Source organism: Anopheles coluzzii, chromosome 2 (genome assembly GCF_943734685.1).
Source record: "Anopheles coluzzii chromosome 2, AcolN3, whole genome shotgun sequence".
NCBI lineage: Eukaryota > Metazoa > Arthropoda > Insecta > Diptera > Culicidae > Anopheles > Anopheles coluzzii.
In genome coordinates, this window is record NC_064670.1 from 32,197,991 (window position 1) to 32,220,503 (window position 22,513).

The following is a 22,513-nucleotide window of genomic DNA, read 5'->3' on the forward strand; positions in this document are numbered from 1 at the left end:
ACGGGGGTGCAACGCACCTATTATGAGAAGGAAGTAGATGAAAGCGCGTATGTCACACTCCATCAGCTGGGTTTCGGTGTAGAAACGTTCTTTGCTCGACTTTCCGACTTTCCACGTGCCAGACAGACCGTGCGCAGTACGCAAAAGCGGTGCCATGTTTGCTTAGGCGAAATTGAAATTTCCTCTCATCTGGTTGGCAGGCAGTTGGTGGGAAATTCGATACTTTGTATGGTACTTGCTTGGTCGGCACTATTCTGCGATTGCAAATGTACTACACCAAGAAGTAGGAGTAAACCAGACTGACGGAACACATTACAAAATTCTTTAAAATGGAAATTATTTGTACTGTAGCAAAATGTTGGTAAGGCGGACCCATACTGCACGATCCAATGGTAACCCGATTTTCCCAATTCAGCGTAACCGTTGCAATTTAGATTTTCCTTCCCATTGTGGAAAACACTCAGTCTGTTACGCACACAAGCTTTTGTTTACATCAATGAGCAGATTTCACCAGGCACCGAGAAAGGCTTTGTGGCGGGCCTCACGTTCATCGCCATTCGGTGGCGATCGAGTTTCAGCTTTTCAATGAAAGAGCTGTTTTCTGCCCTTTTGCAGATAAGTTGCGCGTTGTTTGCCATTTCGAAAGGATGCAGGATTTTATCACCGGGCAAAATCGTGAGGTTAATGTAAACGATGCGTGCGTTAACGATCAACACGGGTGCTATGAATAGAATTAGATGTTAGAAAACAATCAGGCATGTTCTATTTCACCGACGAGTTGATGGCCCTTTTGTATGGGGAAATTTCATTTCGGAGGTCATTCAGTAAACTCAAATTGAACTAAGATCAGAACAGAGTACGACTAAATGATTGTTACGTACGTCTGTTGGTATGATTCCAGAACAACAACAAAAATCGTTCTTTTTAATCTATCACAAAAAGAGGCTGGAAATCAAATTTCGTTACACATCAGATTCTCTTATTCAATTAAGAGCTTTATTCAAGTTATTTACTCCTGTCATTCACTTAATGACCCCATGAGACTTTATTTGCTAATGATTGGTTTTAATTACTCCTCTCAATGGACCGCGATGTTGAATTGTCGATCGCAAAAGATGCAATTAAGAGCAGCCAGGGCGTGCATTTCTGTCATACAAAAAGGGAATCTTTTTAATTAAAAGAATTTGATTTCGGTACTGAACACTGACCCCTGCGGATAGAAGAGATTGCATGCACGAGATCGCCCCTACCCATAGCCACTGTGCATGCACATCAAACTTTGACCGCTTGTGGTGGATGCGGGATCATTTTCTGACGCGGTCGCATCGGCCACTTCAATACCTTGGCTGACGTAAGGCAGCAGCGTTTGAACGAAATTCGTTTTATTTTGGCACAATGTGAGTGTCGGAAATGTTGTCCCTTTGCAATAAAACATAGAAAACAGAAAAAAGGCATAAAACAGCAAGTCGATTCCCGCGCTACCAGAGCATCGAACCTTTTTTTTGTTCTTCTTCTTTAGAATGACTATTTGTAAGCGTTTTCCAGCGAACACGACCGCACTTCGGTGTAGATTTAAAGCGCTGCGAGAGTTTGTTGAATTTTTCTGAGATTTGGTCATTTTTGAATTGAACCGGCAAGTGTAGCGTTTGACCCGCATTCATCCGTCCACGGGATCATCAAGGGTGACAAAAAAATGGTGACCCTCCTTCGTAGCCTTCTCCCCAACATTTCACCACCGGGGGGGGGGTGGAAACAATCGTGTGCAGTTGTACTTCAGTCTTAATTCATGCCATTCAACTGTCAAGTTAGGCAGTGTTGTCGAATGAGGAAAGGAATGGGGAAGCAAAACACACAAAAAATCACATACAGAAAAAAAAGAAATCCGTGCAACAAAGCTAGCCGGCAGATTGTTTGCCGAAATTTAATTGCAAACAGGCGGGAACGACGAACCCTTATCATCGGGCAGCAGTGGCAGCGGTTCCAATAAACTGGGGACCCGCGAAATCGGTGACGAATCTGAATCACCACGTACCACCAAACCATCCAAACACCAGCCCCGTTTCGTGACGGGTCACTTTTCGCAATGTGTTGTGCACAAACCCTTGAAGGTCATGCGTCCCAGCGTGCGATCGACTAGCCTGTTGTGATCCCTGGGCGCTGTGGCAGCGTTGACGCGATAGGCTAGAAAGTTAGCTTTTTCTTGCTTCGCTGCTTTACTCTGCGTTTGGTGAAGCACACACCGAACAACCGAAAACGGCAACCCATAGGTCGCAACATCCCAACAATGTGGGCCCATTAAGGGACGTGTGTATGTGGTGCCCTTTTTTGCCATCATTTTTCAGAAACGTGAAAAATGATATTTTGTTGCCGATTTAAATGCTGTAAGAGGTGCCCTCTTGCGAGAGCTTGCCCTCCTTGTGTTTCCCTTGCTTCCCTTTCGCTCTTTCCACATTTTTATTTCGACCTGACTTTACTCTACGTCCTTCGGTCGCTTCACGATCACTCCCGGGAGTTTGTGATCAGGCGTCTTGCGACCTGATGTCTTCAAGACGCCAGCATAAGCAGAGCATAGTGGCGGTGGGTGACATGAGAGCTGCGTCTGGCGCATATAATAGAGATCATAAATTACTGCTTTCCCGACCCGAGTTTGTCACGCGCACAGCTCCCGGCGTAGCCACAGGAAGACAGGAAATAATAAAATGACAAAAATTAAATGAGATCGCGAGTTAAGAAGTACAACAACAACAACAACAACAACCACAACGAAAAAAAAGCAACAAACAACGAACCATAAACGAAGCTGGGTGCGTCCAAGAAGATCTGATCGGGCCAATTCCCATCAAAATCACTCACTCCGTCTCTGGGAGATGCAGACTTCGTCATCTGGGATGTGTCGCATAAAGCGATTTGCATGACTCGTCGATCGAGTAGGCTGGTGAGATAGTACTAGGCTACGCTCAGCCGTAGTTCTTTGACCCTACGGGTACTGCAAGCTGGTTCGATCTGCCAAGAGGGCTGTCTGTGTGCACTTCAAAATAGACCACCCGCGCTTCCGCGAACTACGACCATTAGGGGCGGGCATCCACCATCAACATGCCATCAGCGTAACTTTGCAAGGCATTGGATAACTTGTTAGCTTATTAGTGCTGCTACTTCCTATCAATAATAGCCACCGAGTGAATTGAATCAAAAGGAAGGTTCAGTGAGTTCTGCCAACTTCCTGTGGGATGCTGTGCCCCACGTACGATGAGCCCTTCTCGCTACTGGCAGCCATCGTTGCAACGTATCGAGGATTAATTGAACCTTTCACTACTCGCCTGTATCCCGCACGACGGACCCAGCGTGGTAGTTGCTTTCCACATGCAGTATTGTAATTTTCCCCCCATTAAACTGACGCATCGGAATGGTTCATTTAACTGCCGCCTTGCCTTGGGGTTTCCACTTCTTTCACCCACGGTCCTCGAGTCGGCATACAACTCCGGCAGCATCTTTTTGCACTGGGAGCGCCCTATCTCTAGTGGTGCCGGGCTGCTTTTTTTATTGCGTTTGTTAACTCGATGTTTACATCGTTCGCTTTATGATTTGTTTATACGATCGCATCACTTTATTAGATGTGATCTTTGCCCTGTACTCACCGTGTTCCTGGCTGGCAGTGTTGTTGTGTGCGGGGAACCCGGGACTTGAAGATGAAATTTTGGCGTAGCTTCCTTCCTGCAGAAGTTGCAAAGCAGCACAGCTTCTCGCTCCCTCGAGGTGGTACTGCGGGATTGGTGGTTCAACAAATTTCGGCACACACGATTCAGCCACACACAGCTACAGTAGAAGATCAGTAAGATGAGGGAAAGAAACAATCCTGCTGAACTTGCCAGACAGCAGCAATGTAATACATTATGTGTGTTTTTGTGTGTTTAAAGTATTTGTTCGTACATAATTTTACGGATCCATTCCTCCATCTTGCTGCTGAGTCACACACGGTCGCTAAGCGGGTGATACGAGATGATGATACTGTCAAATCTCTGCAGTACGTTACCGGAGTTACCCAACTGCCGGCTGGCGAGCCCTAGCGTATGTGCAGAGAATCGGCGCTGTTGTGTTGATGCGATCTTGGTTGGCTGACTTTCCTGGAAGACGGGCACAACCGCACATGGTCGCTGCCGCCTCCCGAAGCATCCGAGTACAGGGGGTTGGCGGGAAATCGACTCCCAACCAAGATGGCGCCAACCCTCCAGCGTCTACCGAGGCGAGACGTTTTGGAAAGATGCTCACGATTAGATGGGTGACGATTGACAGGAGAAGAAACAGATTCTCCAAGCAGCATTCTCTTGATTGATTCGTCAAAACCAGACATTCGCTGTGCGAATGTTGGCCGTTTAGCAAAGTACGTAGACGGGTGGAATCAGTGGAGTTTCCTTTTTATCTTCTTTTCCACTCAGTTTTGACGTCTTGGTACTGGGAGATGTGTTGAAAATAGGTTGGATGAATGTAAACATTTCTCGAGAATAGATTGTCTACATTAAATGAATCATTCGGTAATTGGAAATGGAGACTAGACCAAGTTCTTTCTCTTACCTTACACACCCGTAGTTACTGTGCCTCAAAATGCTTCAAAACTGTGTTTAAACTGATTTAGTTTCATCAAGGTTACTGAAAAGCGCGCCATCGTTCTGTGGGGTTGCGCGTTCCTTCCACACATCGAACACCGAGAAAACAGCGTCGCATTGTTCTCCGCATCAAGATAATCTTCCAGCGCATTCCATTCCAAAGGCAAGCGGTTATAAATGAATCTCGATCGCGCAAAACATACGCGTCATAGCTTGAAACACAGTGAGCACTGGGCAGTACGTGGCGGGAATACTACCAGACGCTCAAATATGTCGATTGCGACGTGCGATCCGCTCGCGAACCTTTTTAAATTAACGGTTACCGTCGCGAGCCTCAGCAAATACAAAACTTTCCAAAAAAAAAAAAACAAAAAAAAACAGAAAAAAAACAAAAAGCCTAATGAAACGACTGATTTTATCTTTTGTGTACATTCTTCAACATTTTTCCCGTTAAAGCTTACCCAAAAAAGTAAAACATACGGCGTGCTTTGTACCAAGTGTTCATGTGGTATTTTACTTCATACATACATCCCGCATCGTGTATAATCCTCATCACGCATCTTATGCCGCCAAAGCAACACGATTTGATTAGGCGGTGCGCGCAAACGAAACCCAAAAAAAAAGAACAGGGACGTACACGAAATCTTTTGAATCACTTAAAATAATTAACCGAATGATATGTTTGTCGTCAGATAATTAGCCTGCCTCCGGGGCAGTCATTTATGCGGCATATAAATCTTGCCTATTCCTCCATCTCGTTATCCTCCCGCCTCCGTTAGACCCAGCTCACTTGACATTCGCACGCACGGTAGAAACGATGGGGCGACGGGCGAATAGAAGTTGGGACAACTGGTCCCAAAATGTTACTCCAGGCCGGTGACCGCGAACTGTGGCTGTCGCAGCCACGATGTCTAGTGTCCGGCTAGCTGTCACTCGAGCTGTCGTCGCGTTCAGCGTGGTACGAGATGGGGTGTACTCTACACACCCAGCCTCACAGAGGCATGCACTGATGTAAAGCTCAGTACCATGGGATAAATACGATCTCGCTGAAGGGAGAGCCGTTGAAATGTCGTGCAGAGCGGAGAAAAGTGACCTAATCATGACGTGATGCACTTAAGCGAAATGATGGCAAAAAGTTATCTTCAAACTAGCTTCAAGCTTTGCCTAATGGAACCGAGCGGTGGAAGTATTTGCTCGAAGTATCGCGATGATGCGGACGCGTAAATGTAACAAATTCAGCCTGGCTAGTGACACTACCGTGTCGCCGACCGTCTGCTAAGCATACTAACTAGGCCTTTCGTCTTCTTGCTGGGGTTGAAATCCAAATGTGGATCGCTGCAAAACCAAACTCTTCGATCGCACACCGTACGACTGTCGCATGTCAATCGCTTCCCATTGCCATGTTGGGAACAGCCATTAAGCGTGTAATGTGCACACCTGCAGTAAGCGATCACACTAGCTCACGCCTTAGCAACCGACCGAATGTTCTATCAACGCCATCGACCGGAATTCTCTGCCCCATCTCCCTTTGCACTGCTGCACGCTTCAGTCAAGACGCTTCTACATTGGTAGGTAAGGCAAGAGTTAGTGCCAATAGATTACTCTCCCCAATAACGTTCAACGAACGGATCACCTACCAATTGCCGTTCGAAGCTGTTTGGCTTCTGTCCCTGTTTACATTGGCACTTTTCGGGTTTGCTGGTGGTGAGGGAGGCGCATGGGTTTGCGATACCACACGTTTGGAATGTTTATTTACCTTGGTTTTATGGGAAGGTGTCGAAAATAGCGCACCTCCGCACCGTACGTTGCAGATGATAATAACGCTGCCGCTGCTGCTGACGATGATGATCATGGTGATCGTATTTGCTGTTAGCAGTAACAGCAAAGAATGGAGAAGGTGTGCAACGAGCTCACGTTGCTTTGTAAAGCTTCTGCGGACAAATTTCTGGGTGGAGAATTGACGCAGCACGACCAATTTTGAACAAACGGTTACAAATACCGACTCCCTTACGGTTTCGAAGAATAGGAAGCTTCCGGTGGATGATTTCACCTGAGCAGCCCCACCGAGTCGCGAGCAGCCCCGAGATGGAATTGGGACGCGGCTCGTACACCTTGAGACTATTATTGTGGACCAAGGTTACTGGCGATCCCAAGATGGTGATATACTCGCTTAAAAGGGCTGCCTGTTAGAGTATGCGCTCGACGTTGGTTACGCAAAGTGATCGAAAGGGCTACCGAGCTGATTGGTAACCATAGTACGTAATTGCGGAAGGGGAAATAGTTAAATAGTGCGATAGTGGCAATAAAAGGTACTGATTGTTTTAATAATTTTGCATACATAATGTTTGAGTAAAGTTGAAAACACATGAACGATATTCTAATGTCAGGTCTCTTACATAAAAAACTACCATGGCATCTAAATAAGAGTTACAACTCACGTTCATGTACCAGCCTGTGGAAGGTCAAACATTAAAGCAATTACGATGTAATTTCTGTACACAATTCATTCCTCATCGACACTTTTCACTTAACATTTGACCCGACTATGTGATGTGTCTGTAAATAAGAAGTAATCGTAATGATCGCACCGCGTGCCAAAGGAGCAAAGGTTAATAGAACTGCTAATTGAACTACCAATAGCATGAAATATGCTGGAGACTCGTTCGCCGGTTTCCCCTGCCAATAGATTGCCTTCGGCAACTGCACCAGTTGCTTAGTACAGACACAAACTGTTGTAAGGATAGTTTAAAATGTGTAGGTGAGTGTGTTTATTTGCGTGTGGTCATGATTGAAAAGGAAATACTACTTCCTGCACATACCACCAACACCGGAACAGTTAGCAGTGCCGGAACGCAATGGAATATGTTTAAACCATTCCCAGCCAGAGCTATGGTGGAGGTAGGAATAAGTAATACTGTATTTCCGCTGTTTGTATTCACTTTGAAGTACGGGAACAGATAAGCTTCCGCGTCAGCAATCAATCCAAAGGTAGAAATGAAATGGAATTCGCGGGGTCTTTACTGCAGGAATGCTATTCCCGTTTGAGTTGGATAATCTTGTCGCACGAAACTCCAGCACGATACGCACTGCTTGTGACGTAGAAGGAAGGTATGGCAATGCTGCCAGAAGGCAAACAGCGCGATGCGTGGACAAATTTAGCACTGCCATAAATTATTTAATTCGCTACCATGCCCAATGCAACGGCACATCAACGGCAACAGTATGGCGGCCACTCCATCACCAACCAACATAACCATCTCCGTGCACGGCAAGACTCACACGCACATGGAACCTTCGTTCGTGTGCATGAGCGATAGCGTGATTTCGGTGGGCAAAAAAGCATATTCAAATCCTTCCTATCGGTCCACTCTCCACACTCCCGGGAAGGTAAGGAGTCGTGGGTCGAGGTCCAGCACCGCCGGAGAGCAACCCGGAGGAATGAAGACGCTGGTAATTGAAGCTCATTTCCGTCTGGCCAAAGGCAAAACTCTCGTCGATTCGTTCGTGGCATCTCCCAGCAGCGGTACAAGACCATTCCCCATTAGATGTTCTTTTTGCACAGCCGGCCAGAGCATCGATCCACCGAAACCGCTGGGAGGGGGTTTGGGCGATGCCCGAGTGTTGTCACCGCGATCCCGCAAAGATGTGGTACACCCGTTGCTTGCGTTTCTCCACTCCCCACCACACGGGTGAGCACTTAAGCCATGAATGACTGCAAGTGTACCAGCCGAGCCACGGGCAAGAGCAGAAATTATGAATGAACGCGAAATTGTGCGACAACTAAAATAACCTACACCGCAGCATGGCATCATGGTACAAGAACCCGCACAGCACAGCATAGCGATGCACACGAAAATAGAACAGGTGCAGCAACCTTTACAGTGGAGTGGCATATATCATTAATTAAACGCTACAATGCAAATGTTTCGTTCCAGCGATTTGGTCGTACTGTGCGAAAGAAAGATGAATGACTAGGCAGGGAGCGACCGCAGCACCGCAGATGATGATCGTTAAGCGAAGAGTATTGGATCGTGGGTTTCGTTTGAACGTTCGCTTCTGAGCGACGATATCGATCGAATGCAATGGCATACAGAGACAGCATCTGTGCGCCAGATGGAACCGATCGGCTGGAAGAGGTCGATCTGCATCACGATCTTCCAATACCTCGCGAATAGCACGGAGCGCTCATACATAGTTGCGTAAGAGATATAGCTTCTCCGCACGTTTTATGGCATTGTGTCTGGTTTGGAAGATATCGTACCGAAGCGGACCGGAACTTGCAGGAATTTCTAGTTGGAGTACTACTAGCATCCGTTGAACGTTGAAGCTAACATCCGAACTGCTCTGAGCAATGCCGCGCCGTGGACAGTGCCTAGAGATCAATTAGCCACAGAGCAGTTGGAGTAGTTCCAAGTCTCCCCGTTCTGCAACACGTCTGCGGTGCAGTCTTGTCTTTCTTCTGCAAGACGAGCGTTAGCGAACCTTTAGTTCCGAAGCTGACGATACGTTCAATTGCAGCATTCGAACACACGGCGTATGTAAACCTTCACTGCCGCCGTCACCGTAGACCCAGGAACACGTATGAGCTATAATTAATATTTTATTCTCGAGTGCCTCAACTCAAGAGTTCGGTTCGGATCGTTCACACGAAGGTCATCACCGCTTTGATCGGGGCAAGCAATCGTTGTTGTTGCTACTACGAATCGGCATTCAACACTAGAAAACCAAAAGGTGTATTCGTGCACCATATGTAGGTTTCTTCGCTGTCTGATGATCGATAGTGCAGAGGAGGTAGCATAGGTTGATGGTTTGTGGTTACCAGACGGTTACATCTTTTCAGACTCTGCTACTAAACCAGACTGCATGGTGTCTAGGCAGAATATGTTCTACACGTGAAAAGTGTATATCTCTTCAAACCCCAAATGCATCTACGCATTATTAAGAATCTACAAATGTTGTACGTTTTACGAAAAAAATATTCTACGTACATAATTGGAATGGCGTTTTTGAGTTGGATCGCATTGGAACACATTGACCCGCGTGAATTATTGGAATCAAAACCCCTTGTACGGGCTACAGACCAGACGGGGACCCATCATTTAAGCGTTGTGCTTGTGTGACAGCAGCGTTGACAGGGCCAGCCCGCCCGTCAGGAAGCGGTGTCGCTCATCACGCGCGTCAGCTTCACTCGCGCACGTGCGCACCCGACGGTCGATAGTGAACGCGCAAAAGCCCCTTCAGGTTGCGCACATGTCACTAATTAAAGCCCAACCAATTGCCCAGGAATGTATCTGCGGAAGGTTGCACGATTTAATTAAAATCGCACAACGCGTAAAACTCATCGAAATTGTATCATCTAGCTGCGCATGCATCGTGATCGTGGTGTGGGTTTATTTCGTTAAAATCGGCATAAACGTACGCTAAGCTTCTAGCGTAAGCATCTCTTCACGGTTTAGCTGGTAGCGTTTTTGCATTTGTCAATCTCAGCTCGCTAGTGGCATTTTCACTTCCACATTTCCTTTAAACGAAGATCGAGTTTGAGGCAATAAAAATCTTTCGCAAGATTTAATATCTTCATCCCGCCCCGAAATCCACACACCACACGCTAGGCGGCCTACCGTTTGGTCGAAGCTAACGGCAACGGCACAGCGGTAGTGGTAGTTTTTCGTTTTTCTGGTCGCATCTGGTTTTGGAAGACCGGGTAGAAGCCGCAAACGTAACAATACACCCTTCAGCAGCAACTTCTGTTCGTTCCGGTAAGCTAACGCTTCTAAACTCCATCTCCTTCCCGATGCGAACCCCGGGCCCGGAACCGTACCGTTGCAGCGAAAGGGTTTCGGAATCCCGAAAATAATCAAAACGGAAACATGTGCAAACTATGCTACACTATGCGTCTAAAACGCCCCTTCTAAACGAAACTCGACGCCGGCTTGAGCGTGCAGGTTGTGGCAGGGACAGGACACCCGTGTTCCCGAAGATGCCGATCTTCATCAACGCCGTACTCATCATGTTCGTCTTGTCTTGGTTGTTTCGTTGCCCGATGCACGCTCGTATACAAAATCCTTTGGCAGGATTGTTGCTTGATGGCAGCTTTAATTTGAGTGTTCTTCTTATATTCCATTCCCTTCGGATTTGCAAATCTGCCTCTTGTGAGTGTCATCTGGTGTGCGGTTTGTGTGTCCGAAAAAAAAACCTTTAATTTTAACTTTGTGTGGAACGTCATACGCTCAACATTGTTGACGAAGTCCCAATTTCAACACATAGCTATTAAAATCAATCTAACTCTTGTTTTTTTGTATGCTTCTTTATGTTATGTTCACAGGCAATAAAAAGTTAGTAAAGGAGACGGTCCCACTCTATTCGAAGTTGATCATCAAGTGCAACTTCGACAGCCCGGCGTGGTATAAGAACGGCAAACTGATTCCGGTGGATCATAAGCGTGCAAAATCGTAAGTAGCACAATTAACACAATTATAAATTAGTAAAAAACTAAAAACTAATTATTACTCATGTATTTCTCAATCCACGTCTAAAACAGTACTGTAAGAGTCATACCTTGATAAATATACTATGTATGGCGTTTGAAAGTACGAAAAGATCGCCAGTATTATAAACGCTTCTTTTCGCTGTAAACGAAGCGAATGTGTAATACGCTGCGTCTAGTTTTCGTGGAAACTCCCGGAGGAAAACTCGCCAGATGGCGGCCGGTATTGGTCTAAAAAACTGTTTACCTTTTCTCGGGGCGCACTCCGACAACGTACATGGCGTTTCGTTTGGAAAAGTGGGGCCTTTTCCGTCGCACTGTCTGTTTGGGTACGGAACCGAGAACCTCGCCCTAGCAGCGCAAATGGAAAAATTGTATGTGTGTGTGTGTGTGTGGTTGTGTTTGAAATTTCATTGAGCAACTTAAAATAAACACAAACGCAAAGAGTTTTTTGGAACTTTTGGCAGTATCATCCGTCGCGAGATGGCTTGTCCGGCAACGAAACGGGAAAACAGCGATGAAAACGGTTCACCGTATGTGTCTGTAGGAACAAAAACAGACCGGCCAGCAATGGTTGTGGCTCTGAATGCTGCGGTCCCTAGCGGGAAAAGTGCTAGCGTTGATGCAGGAGCACACACTTGCCGACCGCGTGGACCACGTTGTGGAGTGTGGGCACTGGGGAGGAAAGAAAAACTGTTAGAATAATCCATCCCGGCGGAGTACGCCAGTACGGGTCGGTTGGATCCACTCAGGTAGTACATTAAGCTCTAATGTGTGTACATTAAACAGTGCCTTTGATGGGTGTTGCTGCTGCTGCTGCTGCGGTTGCTACCGCTGCCAACAGAAACACTGAAATTCCACTGTTTAAACGGATTCCTACAGCCAAGACGCCTTGGCAACGACGGGTCGGATTCCTTCGATCAGCACATCGAAGCGCTTGATTTCGATCTGCATACCGACGATCGATCTGTTTTGCTCACTTCCAATTCCGGCAGCCGTGGATGTATGATTCCGGGTGAAGGCAACCGCGCTCAGTTAGCAACGGCACATCAATTTGTAATCCATTAAGAGCAATTACCAGTGTCTTCCGCGACAGCCGTTTTACCAGCAAACTGCATACAAACAGTTGCAGTGATTGTTGTTGGCGTGGCAGAGTTGAAAGCCAGGAACACTGGGGATTGACTTTCCTTCGACAGTCTGTTTGAAGGGTAGCTCACCACCAACATCCGTTAAATGGGCACAATTTTCCACTTTACAGCACAGCACTTCAGCCGCGAGCGTCGTCCTTGAGCTCGGATCCAATCTCAAACTCCACGGATTCAGTTTGGACAATGTCCGTGTTTCTAAAAATACGCCTTGGAAATGAAACGTGAAGGTGAGGAGAAATTATGAGTGTCAGCAGCAGCAGCAGCAGCAGCAGCAGCAGTTGCAGCAGTTTTTTCCCTTATGTTTACAAACATGCGTTCCTGTGTAACCCCATCCCGCGCGGACGCACGATATAGTGCAGCGCGCGCCTCATCAACAACAGCGCTCTCCATTGTATTGCATCTGGTACCGGCTACCCCGGGGAAGAACACTATGGCCTGAGATACCCACGTGCGCATTATTGAACAACGTGAACATAAAAAAGCATCTCCATGGTGCATTTTCATCCCACATCTGCTCGATCGCTTGGTTTTGATGGCCGTGGTAGAAGGAAATCCATCTATATACATGGGGCAGATTGAAGCATTAAACAACGGCTTGAGAAAGATAAGAAAGAAGAGGGCAAACCGAACAATCCCAGGAAAAGTTATTGGAAAAGCCTTCAATTATCATCTTTCTTCTTTTGGTTTGGAAGCATTGCCACTGGAAGCTAGAAATAAGTTCCACAAACAAACAGAGCGCTCACTGTTCCCCTTTTCGTGATTGCGTGGTGTATAGTATATTGCCACGATCGAGACTAATTTTTATTAGATTGTTGAAAAATAAACAAATCCTCGTGACACTGAAGCCACCGAATGCGATGGATAAAGAAAACTGCGTAATTTTGTTTTCCTTTTTCCACACTGTGGTCGTCCGGTTGATCGACCACGTGCCAGGGCACGCGTGGTTCAGGCGTTACCCGCTTGCGTCGATTGACGAAGACATGAGTGGTAGAGATCGAAGTAGCAGCAGTAGCAGCGCGGAAAGAATTCAAGGCCTGTGGATTAGTACAGTCAATCGATTGACACTTGAATTAACTGCTCCCGTACCGAGGGGAAATTTGAAAAAATGCAATTTATGACACGACACTGGGTTCTTTCTTCTTCCCTTTCGAGGGCCGCCTGTTGTGCGATTAGTTGATAGACATGGGTTTCGAATGTTGCCGACCGGTGAGAGCTTAACGTGATTGGATGCGTTGTTTGACGGATTTACGACCGTACCTTGTCGTGTCGATACTTATCGGGGACCACCCTCTCGCTGTGTCCTGGGAGAACTGCGGTGATGGTGTCACTTCACCAAAAGTAGCTAGTATTTATTTCCTGCCAGTCTGTACCCCATGCGAAGAGTAGTTGAACGGAGTGGAACAATATTTAACAACTGTTGAACATGTGTTCTGTTGGGTGTTTAATTTTAAAAAGACTCGCTTTGTTTAGTTGCCTTTGCTGTACGCACACAGTACTGTAGTTAACGATCAAGGCTGCTCGTAAACTAAGAGAAATCTTTATTTTTAATTTTATTACGATAGTTTAGTACGAAACGGGTCTAAAATGGTGTGCAAGAAAGATGCTATCACAACTAATGCGTCTTGTTTTTTCGTTCGTCTATTTCTTCACCAGGCTACGCTTTGAGCGAGTGCGCAAAACCGACGCCGGTTACTATTCGTGCGGTTCCGAGTTTCACGAATGGTCCAACCTGACGCTGTCCGTGTTCAGCCAGGAAACGGATCAGTATCAGAGTGACGGAGCCGGCATGGCAAACCTAGAACGGAAAAGCCTACACTCATCATCGGTCGCCGCCGCTGCCGCCACTCCCATACTGGACAACGAGTTGAAGGAAGGCCCGCCGCGCATACTTGGAACGCGTGACGAACCCTATCCCTCCCCGGTGGTGCGCGGGGTGGGCGAAGCGTACCGGCTCAAATGTGACGCCGTCGGTCAGCCGGCACCGCACGTTAGCTGGCTCAAGGATGGGGCCGAGTACCGGGACAACTCCTACAAATCGACGATCGTGTTCAAGCAGCTGCTGCCGACGGACGCCGGCACGTACGTGTGCAACGTGTGCAACGTGTATGGGTGCGTCAATGCCACCACCGTGCTGGAGGTGGTTGAATCGGGCGAGCACGAGCCCGCCTACATTCAGCACAACACGATGGAGAGCCATTCGCAGCTGCAGGGCGATCCGGCCACCCAGGACACCCAGGTGATGATGCGCGCGCTGGGCCGTTACTATCCGGCCGGGGCGACGGAAAAGCGGCCGCAGCATCACACCTACCAACCGGAAGACGCGGACATGGATGAGGATGACGATGAGGACGGGGAAGAGGAGGAAGAGGAGGAAGGTCCAACGAATGGCACGGGTGTGCACGGGTCGGACACGACCGAGGACAGTGCCGGTGCGGTGAATGGATCGGGCACACCGCCCCCCGATCGGGCACCGATATTCACCAAGAAAGACCAAATGACCAAGATTGTGTCGAAACCTTCGGGCAATATGGTGAGGTTGCGGTGTCCGGCCGATGGGTATCCGAAGCCGAACATCACCTGGACGAAGGATGGTCGGAAAATCGAACGCGCCATGGGCCAGGTGAAGAAGGTGAACTGGGCGATCGTACTGGAGGATTTGGTACCACAGGACTCGGGTAGCTACACCTGCGCGGTGTGCAACCAGGTGGGCTGTATCAACTTTACCACCAAGCTGGAGGTGAAAGGTAAGTGTCAGGACACTCCTTGGTTCCTTGGTTCGTTTGGTTTGTTCTCAGCTTTTCGAACAACGCGTCAAAGTTGTTGGGTTTGCTAAACATTATTTCGTTTCGCGCTTCCGGCAATCCTTCCCGATCTTTGCCGTCTATCAGATCGCTTCCCAGCACGGCCCCACATTACCGAGCGACCGAAGAATGTGACTGCGCTGGTCAACACGACCGTGATCTTCAGCTGCCCGATCCTGTCCGATCTGGAGCCGCACATTGAGTGGGTGAAGCTGGGATTAGTAGATCTGGAAAACATGTCCATACCGGAGAACGTTACCAAGCTTAAGGTACCGAGAAAGCAAGAGAACTTACCTTTATCTTGGTGAATGGTGAACTTGGTCGTTTAGCTCTTAAGGTTTTTGATACATTGGTCTCAGGTTGTGGCGTGTTCTTAGGTGTAGCCGGTGTTGGAATTATTTCTGTTCTCTGCTCGTTTATCTTTGTATTGATTACTGACTCTTATGGGTGATGGTTGTAGGGGACATTGCGGGATGGGACATCGGACGGTGATGAAAACATAAACCAACAAAATCCAACTATTCCAATCATATTGCAGATCGTGTTAATCATCGGCCTATCATTACGAAAGCGCTCTCGAACGTGACCCTCGTTGTCGGTGGAAATGTCACGATGGAGTGTATGGTGCTGAGTGACCTTACGAAACACGTCGAGTGGGTCAAGGGTCTCTGCGAAGTGAATTGCGACAATATTACTCTTGTTAAGGTGATGGTTTAAAACATTTGTAGCGATATCTCCACTAACGACACCGCAAGCACTAACCAATACGTTAACCAACAGTTTGTTTAGGTGTGTTATATTTCTTGACGTTCGGGTGCACTAACATTAAGCAGTTCTACTTCACTAACAGTAACTAATCAACTGGATGAAAAATGACCTCTTTCGTTTGTACCATTCGACATTGTTAACACTTCGTATCCGATCCAATCAACAGCGCGATCCGGACAATCCCGAAGTGTTGACGCTGGAAAACGTTACCCACGCCGACGAGGGCTGGTACACCTGCATTGCGGCCAACAGTCTCGGCGCGACGAACGAGAGTGCCTACCTGCAGGTGCTGGATGAGCTGCCGCCGGACGACACGCCGACCGCACATCCGGTGCGCACGCACTCGACGCTCATCATGGGCATGACGATCTTTCTGTGCGCTTGCTTCACCGTGCTGGCCGTGATCGTGATCATCGTCTGCAAGAAGCTGAAGCGCGAGAAGATGAAACACCGCGCAATGGAGCACGTCAACCAGTGGACGAAGAAGGTGATCGTGCTGAAGCAGCCGGTCGTGGAGAGCAGCATACCGGGCATGTCAGAGGCACTGGTAAGAAGGAGTGCGAGAGATCTTGGATCGTCGCCCTGGGTTGGCGGTTAGATTCTTAATCGCTATTTCCTCCCCTTTTTAGCAAATGCCGATCGTACGCATCGAAAAGCAACGTTCGACACTGGTGCAGAGCGGTAACTGCGATCCGACCATGATCTCGGAGTACGAGTTTCCGATCGATTTGAACTGGGAGTTTCCCCGCAACAAGCTACATCTGGGCAAGAGCCTGGGTGAGGGAATGTTTGGCAAGGTGGTGATGGCGGAAGCGCACGGGCTGGTCAAGGGCCATCCATCGACCGTGGTTGCGGTGAAGATGCTGAAGGGTAAGTGTTCAATGGGGTTAGTAGATGAGATCGATTGCTATAACACTACGCCATTGCGTATCACGTAACAGAGGGACACACGGATGCCGATGTGAAGGATCTCGTCTGCGAAATGGAGGTGATGAAGATGATTGGCAAGCACGTGAACATCATCAATCTGCTCGGCTGCTGCTGCAAGGATGGACCACTGTACGTAATCGTCGAGTACGCGCCGCACGGCAATCTGAAAAACTTTCTGCGCAGCCATCGGTTTGGCTCGAACTACGAGGCGACGAACGAAAAGGAGAAGAAAATCCTCACCCAAAAGGAGCTCATCTCGTTCGCGTATCAAATTGCACGCGGAATGGAACATTTGGCATCGCGAAGGGTATGTGTTAAAGATTCAAAGTTTTCATGTCCTTACTGGAATAACTTACTTATTTTCTTTCGTTTTTTATTACAGTGCATTCATCGAGATTTGGCGGCGCGTAACATTCTCGTGAGCGACAACTACGTGATGAAAATAGCCGATTTTGGACTGGCGAGAGACATCCACGATCAGGAGTATTATCGTAAAACGACGACCGGCAAACTGCCCATCCGATGGATGGCACCAGAATCGCTGGAGGAAAAGTTCTACGACTCACAGAGCGATGTGTAAGCATTGGAATTGCCACGTGCTGGAGTAGATCGCGTAATGCTCAACTTTGTGTTTCTGTTGCCTTTTAGATGGTCCTTTGGTGTGCTGCTGTGGGAGATTATGACGCTGGGAGGCAACCCTTACCCATCGATACCAACGTGGGACAACTTGCTGGAGCATCTGAAGAAAGGAAAACGGATGGAAAAACCTCCACTGTGTTCAATTGAAATGTATGTGGTTGTGCTTCGTTCGCTCCCATCCATTGCCAACCTTTTACTTAGGATTGAAGTATATTCTTTCTTTTATTTTCACGTTCTGCAGATACCTTTTCATGCGCGAGTGTTGGCACTATCGACCCGAGGAACGACCCACGTTCAGCGAAATCGTACAACACCTGGACCGGCTAGTAAGCATAACGTCCAACGAGGAGTACCTAGACCTAGGGCTACCGCAGCTAGAAACACCACCCTCTAGCGACGATAGCGACGACGACGTGGAGGAGGACGAGGAAGATTGCGACGATCAGGCGGGCACGGAGCACGAGCGTGTTCATATGTATCGATTCAACAGAAGCTACAACAACGACTGTATCTACTAAGCTACACTGTGCCATCAGCGGGTAGGGATCCTCAAGATTAGTCTCACCGATCACTGAGCAGTCCCAGCATAGAATATTTATTTTATATCAAACGATTACGGTGGAGCATGTATGGAGCCAGGATGTATGTGTGTATGTGTGTGTGTGCGCGCGTGAGGATGGTCCTACTGCCCTCAGCATGGATGTCCCGTGCGTGTTGGGAATGCTCTCTGTCTCGCTAGCCGTTAAGTTTAAACAAGACTGTATTTATTTGATGTAACGTAGAGCAGCTGTTAGTCTGGTAAGGAAACAAAAACAAACTAAGGAGGGAAAACTAGTCAATAACTGCGGATCCTCTCGTGTGCAGCACATCCAAATCTTATATTGTGTAATAACCAGTTCACCATGACCACGTGGAGGCCATTACGTGTTAATTAATAGTACTATCGGTCTGTCGACGATTGTTTCGCGTGCGCCGCTTTCGGATGGCTGGACAATCCGACGAAACAATCCCAATCCGAGCTCCTAGTGTTAATGTTTTTAGATGTGTTCTGGCAGGCAAACGATTCAGGACGATACGCATAGACGTACCACGCATGTGAATAACTGTTTCTTTTCATTTGGAATTCTATGGTAATGGTTCTATCGTATCGCTTTTAACGGTAGTGAAGCACAGGTGACAATTTTATGAGACACCCCATGGATGTCGTAGGCATTATACGTAAGCGTAGATCACTTGATAACAAAATCAACGAGTATTATTGTAAATAGGGCGGTAGATGCAGGAATCCAACGAACAATTGTAAAAATCGAAACAAACAAATAAAGTCTAAGAAAAGCCGAACAATGAATTGTAGTTGTTTTTTTTTGCGTATCTGTAATTCAATGATTTTATGTGATTGAAGCAACATTTTGTAAACATTAAGCAGCTATCAACAATAAATGTATAGATTGCATTTACGAAATAAAATTATTTTTATATTCATATGAAACAAATTAAAAAATATGTTTATATTAATAGAGCTTTCTCCATCGTGCTACGATTTCGCAATATCTTCAATAATGTTAAATATCAAATATCATATTTGCTAGCTTATAATAAATGATATTTTGCTGAATTCCTGAAATGTGTTCTTCATCTTGTTCTCCTTAAAAGGAAGAAAGGCTTATTCAGAAGATTTGGTTTTCCCAATGAACTACGTTTTAACATTCATGAGAAGTAAATATATTAGAAAACACTGACAATAATTTAAAGTTTTTTTTAATATTAATAAAAATCAATTTAAATTTAACGGCTTTTAGAAAAAACGATGCGCAAAATTTGACCGTATAAAAAGAAATAATTGTGCCCAGTGTGCAGAAATCGAGCAGAGCTGCTCGAAACAGCCGAGAAGCTGCTCGAACATCCGAGCTCAAAAATAGCAGGCACGAATAATCGAAAACTCGCCAGCATAACCAAGATGGCGGGTAAGTGCGAGCGTCCGTGTGCTGGGAGACGGAAAATTGGTCGTACAACTTTCGGCAGCATATCTAATTCATTTTCGCACCCATGTCCACAGAATTGTTCGCCAAATACACATGCACCAACTGCCAGGAGGATATTTCGGGGATCCGCGTCCACTGCGTCGTGTGCACGGACTTCGAACTGTGCCTAGCGGTAGGTGTTGATGCGAAGAGCAAGAAGATGATGGGGGTAGAAAAAGAAGAGGAGAAGTGGGAGAAAGAGAGCGAGAAGTTTGCTTCTGGGCTTGCATTGATTGCCAGTGCTTTGTTTACAGTGTTTCGCTGCCGGAGCCGAAATCGGACCGCATCGCAATGACCACTCGTACCAGTTCATGGACTCGGGCATTCTGTCCATCTTCCGCGGCAAAAGCGGCTGGTCGGCCCGGGAAGAGCTGCACCTGCTCGATGCCATAGAGCAGTACGGGTTCGGCAACTGGGAGGATATTAGTAAACACATCGAAACCCGCACCCCGGAGGAAGCGAAGGAAGAGTATGTGTCCAAGTTTCTGAACGGCACGATCGGGCGACACACATGGCAAACGGCGGTCGACCAGCGACCGATCCTCACCGATCACACGTCGGACGATACGGGGCCGCTGAGCCAGCTGCTGATACAGAAGCTGCCGCCGATGGACTGTACCGCAGAGGAGGCGGCCGCTCTCGGGTACATGCCGAATCGGGACGACTTTGAGCGCGAGTACGATCCGACGGCCGAGCAGCTTGTGTCGACGCTCTCGCTACAGCCGGACGATGAGGATGTGGACATGCTGCTGAAGCTTGCCCAGGTCGACATTTACACCCGCCGGTTACGGGAGCGCGCCCGAAGGAAGCGGGTCGTGCGCGACTACCAGCTGATTGGCAACTTTTTCCGCGGCAATATGAAGCGCGCCCGGCAAACCCGCGACCAGCGTGAATTCCGCGAACGGTTACGCACGTACTCGCAGTTCTACACCTCGCTGGAGTTCGAACGGCTCATCTCTTCGCTGGAACGCGAGCGAGCGCTTCGGATCCGGCTGTCCGAGCTGAACCGGTACCGCTGGAATGGCATCCAGCGCGTCGACGAGTGTGTGCATTTCGAGCAGCATGTTGCCGCGGCCCAGTACCGCAACACGGGACCGTACGGACACGGGCGCACGGTAAGCATTGGCGTAGCTTTCCGCACCGGTATGCCCGCTGATGTGAGCCATGGAAATGGGTGTTGGGTATGGGAACGAGGCCACTCTTTGCTACTGATCCTCTCATGCACGCAATACCATCTCACCCCCGGTCCTCCCATTTCCATCGCATCCATCGCAGCATACCGTGCCGGTTCCGATTATACATGGGAGCTATTTTTGTGAATATGATTTTTTGTTGCCTACCGCGAGTAGCTAATCAGTACCTCTCAACTCTCTTTTCTCTCTGTTCTTTCTCCCCCCCTTTCCCCACTTGGGTCGCCCCGTGTCAATTTTATGATTTGGCCTGTAATGCCCTTTGCTTTGCACACACGGTGGTTCCGAAATAGCTTGCATGTATAATCGGTCCAAACGGTCAGTCGATCACCGGTTGTATACGACAAATTTTGACAGGACAACCGAAGCAGAGGCGGCTCTGGAGAGAACGTCAAAGGGGCATCCTCGGCGTCGGGCAGCGGAACGGGCCCAATGGTGGGGGCGGGCCCGCAGACTGCGACACACGGGGCATCGGCAAGAAGAAGCGAAGACGCCCGCGGCTCAAATTCCACCGACCGAAAGCCCACGCACCACACCGACGACCGGGGCTGCTCCGACGACTCATACAGCAGCAAAAACTGCTTGGATAGCTTACAGCGGGAGGCAGTGACGAACCCGGGCGGCCATCATCAGCCGACGAGCGGTCAGAAGCACCACCACCACCACCACCACCATCAGGCGAACGCCGCCGGCGGGGTAGGAAGCCTGGCAGCCGATCCGGCCCAGCAGCCCGGGGGTCAACTGCTAACGTCTAACGAGATCCAGCTGTGCAGTACGCTCAACATGCCCGTCACGCGCTATCTCACGCTGAAGACGGTGCTGCTTAGCCGGCCCGCGCTCGACCACAACATCAACTCGGTTGCGGAGAGCATCGTGAAGAAGTATCTGGTCAGTCGCGGCTGGTTGCAGACCAGTCCACAGAACTAGAATAATGGGGGGCATCAAGCGCTTTTTTTACCACCTCGTACGAACATACACACACACACTACACATCAGCACACAAGGAAACATTTTAGTTGACGTTGATTGATCTCATTGCACTGCAAACAGAAACGCACCGCTAATAGTGCGGGCTGCGGTCGTGTTGTCTGACGCGATGCTTTTGAGCTGCTTTTATTTGGTAGTTATTTAGCTGCGAAGCTCTACATTTTTAGTTGGGATGTGTGTAAATTACTCGTGAACGAATTGTAGTTCTTTTAAGACAAAATCCGTTTTTGCTTCTCGTGGGAACAGCGCGCCGGTATATTACGCGCGCGCCGGTATTGTGTGAACGATGCCATAGTTTCGTTATCGAAAATAGTTCACATTCCCACTGCGTGATAGTAGATGCTTTTCGATTTGCAATTAGATAGAGACACGCATTCGATATTGTGCGTCAGGCGATATAATAGTGGATTTAGGTGCATGAAATAATTCAATCTCTACTCTAGAATAACAAAACAAAAAAAAACAACCAATTGTGTACAGTACGAAAGGGTATGAAAATGTTCTTATTTTATTAATCTTAAATAAATCGTTACAATTTAAACTAGAAATGTAAACTTTGTGTATGTTGTTTAATGTTTTACAGCTTCTATTGGTTATGCATTTAATATTGAAGTACTTGGCACTATTTTATGCATTTCGGGATGCCGATGAAGAAACAGCGCCCCGAACTGTCTTGGAGCGAGGTCTAGTTTTAATACCAGTTTACACGCTGAGGAAACAAGCGGCTCCATAGCTCAGCTGGTTAGAGCGTCGTGCTAATAACGCGAAGGTCGTGAGTTCGATCCTCTCTGGAGCCATTTGAAGGTTTTTTGCTCTCACGAGCCGTGGCGTCTATTTTACTAAACTTGACATTGACTTTATGAAATGGTGATGTTGACAGCTTATTATTTCTTCTAGTTAATTTATTGAAGTTGCATTTCGAATAACAATCAGGATCGCCTGCC

At 47.7% G+C, this 22,513-nt stretch overlaps 2 protein-coding genes and 1 non-coding gene across 6 annotated transcripts in view; all 3 read left to right on the forward strand.

Moving 5' to 3' along the window:
- The window catches only part of LOC120949783 (fibroblast growth factor receptor homolog 1-like), a 28,916-nt gene extending 10,197 nt beyond the window's left edge, over nucleotides 1-18,719 (forward strand). The window contains exons 3-11 of one of the 2 annotated variants that reach the window (XM_040367286.2): nucleotides 10,924-11,050; nucleotides 13,887-14,977; nucleotides 15,122-15,303; nucleotides 15,969-16,349; nucleotides 16,432-16,672; nucleotides 16,744-17,039; nucleotides 17,115-17,308; nucleotides 17,381-17,521; nucleotides 17,613-18,719. In XM_040367286.2, coding sequence (XP_040223220.2) covers nucleotides 10,924-11,050; nucleotides 13,887-14,977; nucleotides 15,122-15,303; nucleotides 15,969-16,349; nucleotides 16,432-16,672; nucleotides 16,744-17,039; nucleotides 17,115-17,308; nucleotides 17,381-17,521; nucleotides 17,613-17,889 — 2,930 coding nt within the window. In that variant the 3' untranslated portion in view covers nucleotides 17,890-18,719. Of the gene's footprint in view, nucleotides 1-10,923; nucleotides 11,051-13,886; nucleotides 14,978-15,121; nucleotides 15,304-15,572; nucleotides 15,740-15,968; nucleotides 16,350-16,431; nucleotides 16,673-16,743; nucleotides 17,040-17,114; nucleotides 17,309-17,380; nucleotides 17,522-17,612 lie in introns of both variants that reach the window. The other variant, XM_040367287.2, reaches the window with a different exon arrangement.
- Nucleotides 18,720-19,284: 565 nt separating this feature from the next.
- On the forward strand, nucleotides 19,285-22,123 carry LOC120951813 (transcriptional adapter 2B-like). 3 transcript variants are annotated; one of them, XM_040370753.2, is made up of 4 exons: nucleotides 19,285-19,335; nucleotides 19,428-19,525; nucleotides 19,647-20,507; nucleotides 20,940-22,123. In XM_040370753.2, exons 1-4 carry the CDS (start codon nucleotides 19,329-19,331, stop codon nucleotides 21,507-21,509), a joined length of 1,536 nt encoding a protein of 511 aa, XP_040226687.2. In that variant the 5' UTR covers nucleotides 19,285-19,328; the 3' UTR covers nucleotides 21,510-22,123. The 3 variants fall into 3 exon arrangements, with proteins under 3 accessions (XP_040226687.2, XP_040226686.2, XP_040226688.1); XM_040370752.2 differs by lacking the exon at nucleotides 19,285-19,335 and having other exon boundaries at nucleotides 19,418-19,525; XM_040370754.2 differs by lacking the exon at nucleotides 19,285-19,335 and having other exon boundaries at nucleotides 19,418-19,525; nucleotides 20,876-21,286.
- A 169-nt stretch (nucleotides 22,124-22,292) lies between these two features.
- Nucleotides 22,293-22,366, forward strand: Trnai-aau (transfer RNA isoleucine (anticodon AAU)). Its single transcript has one exon. It is a non-coding gene; the product is annotated as a tRNA-Ile (tRNA).
- Nucleotides 22,367-22,513: the final 147 nt, after the last annotated feature.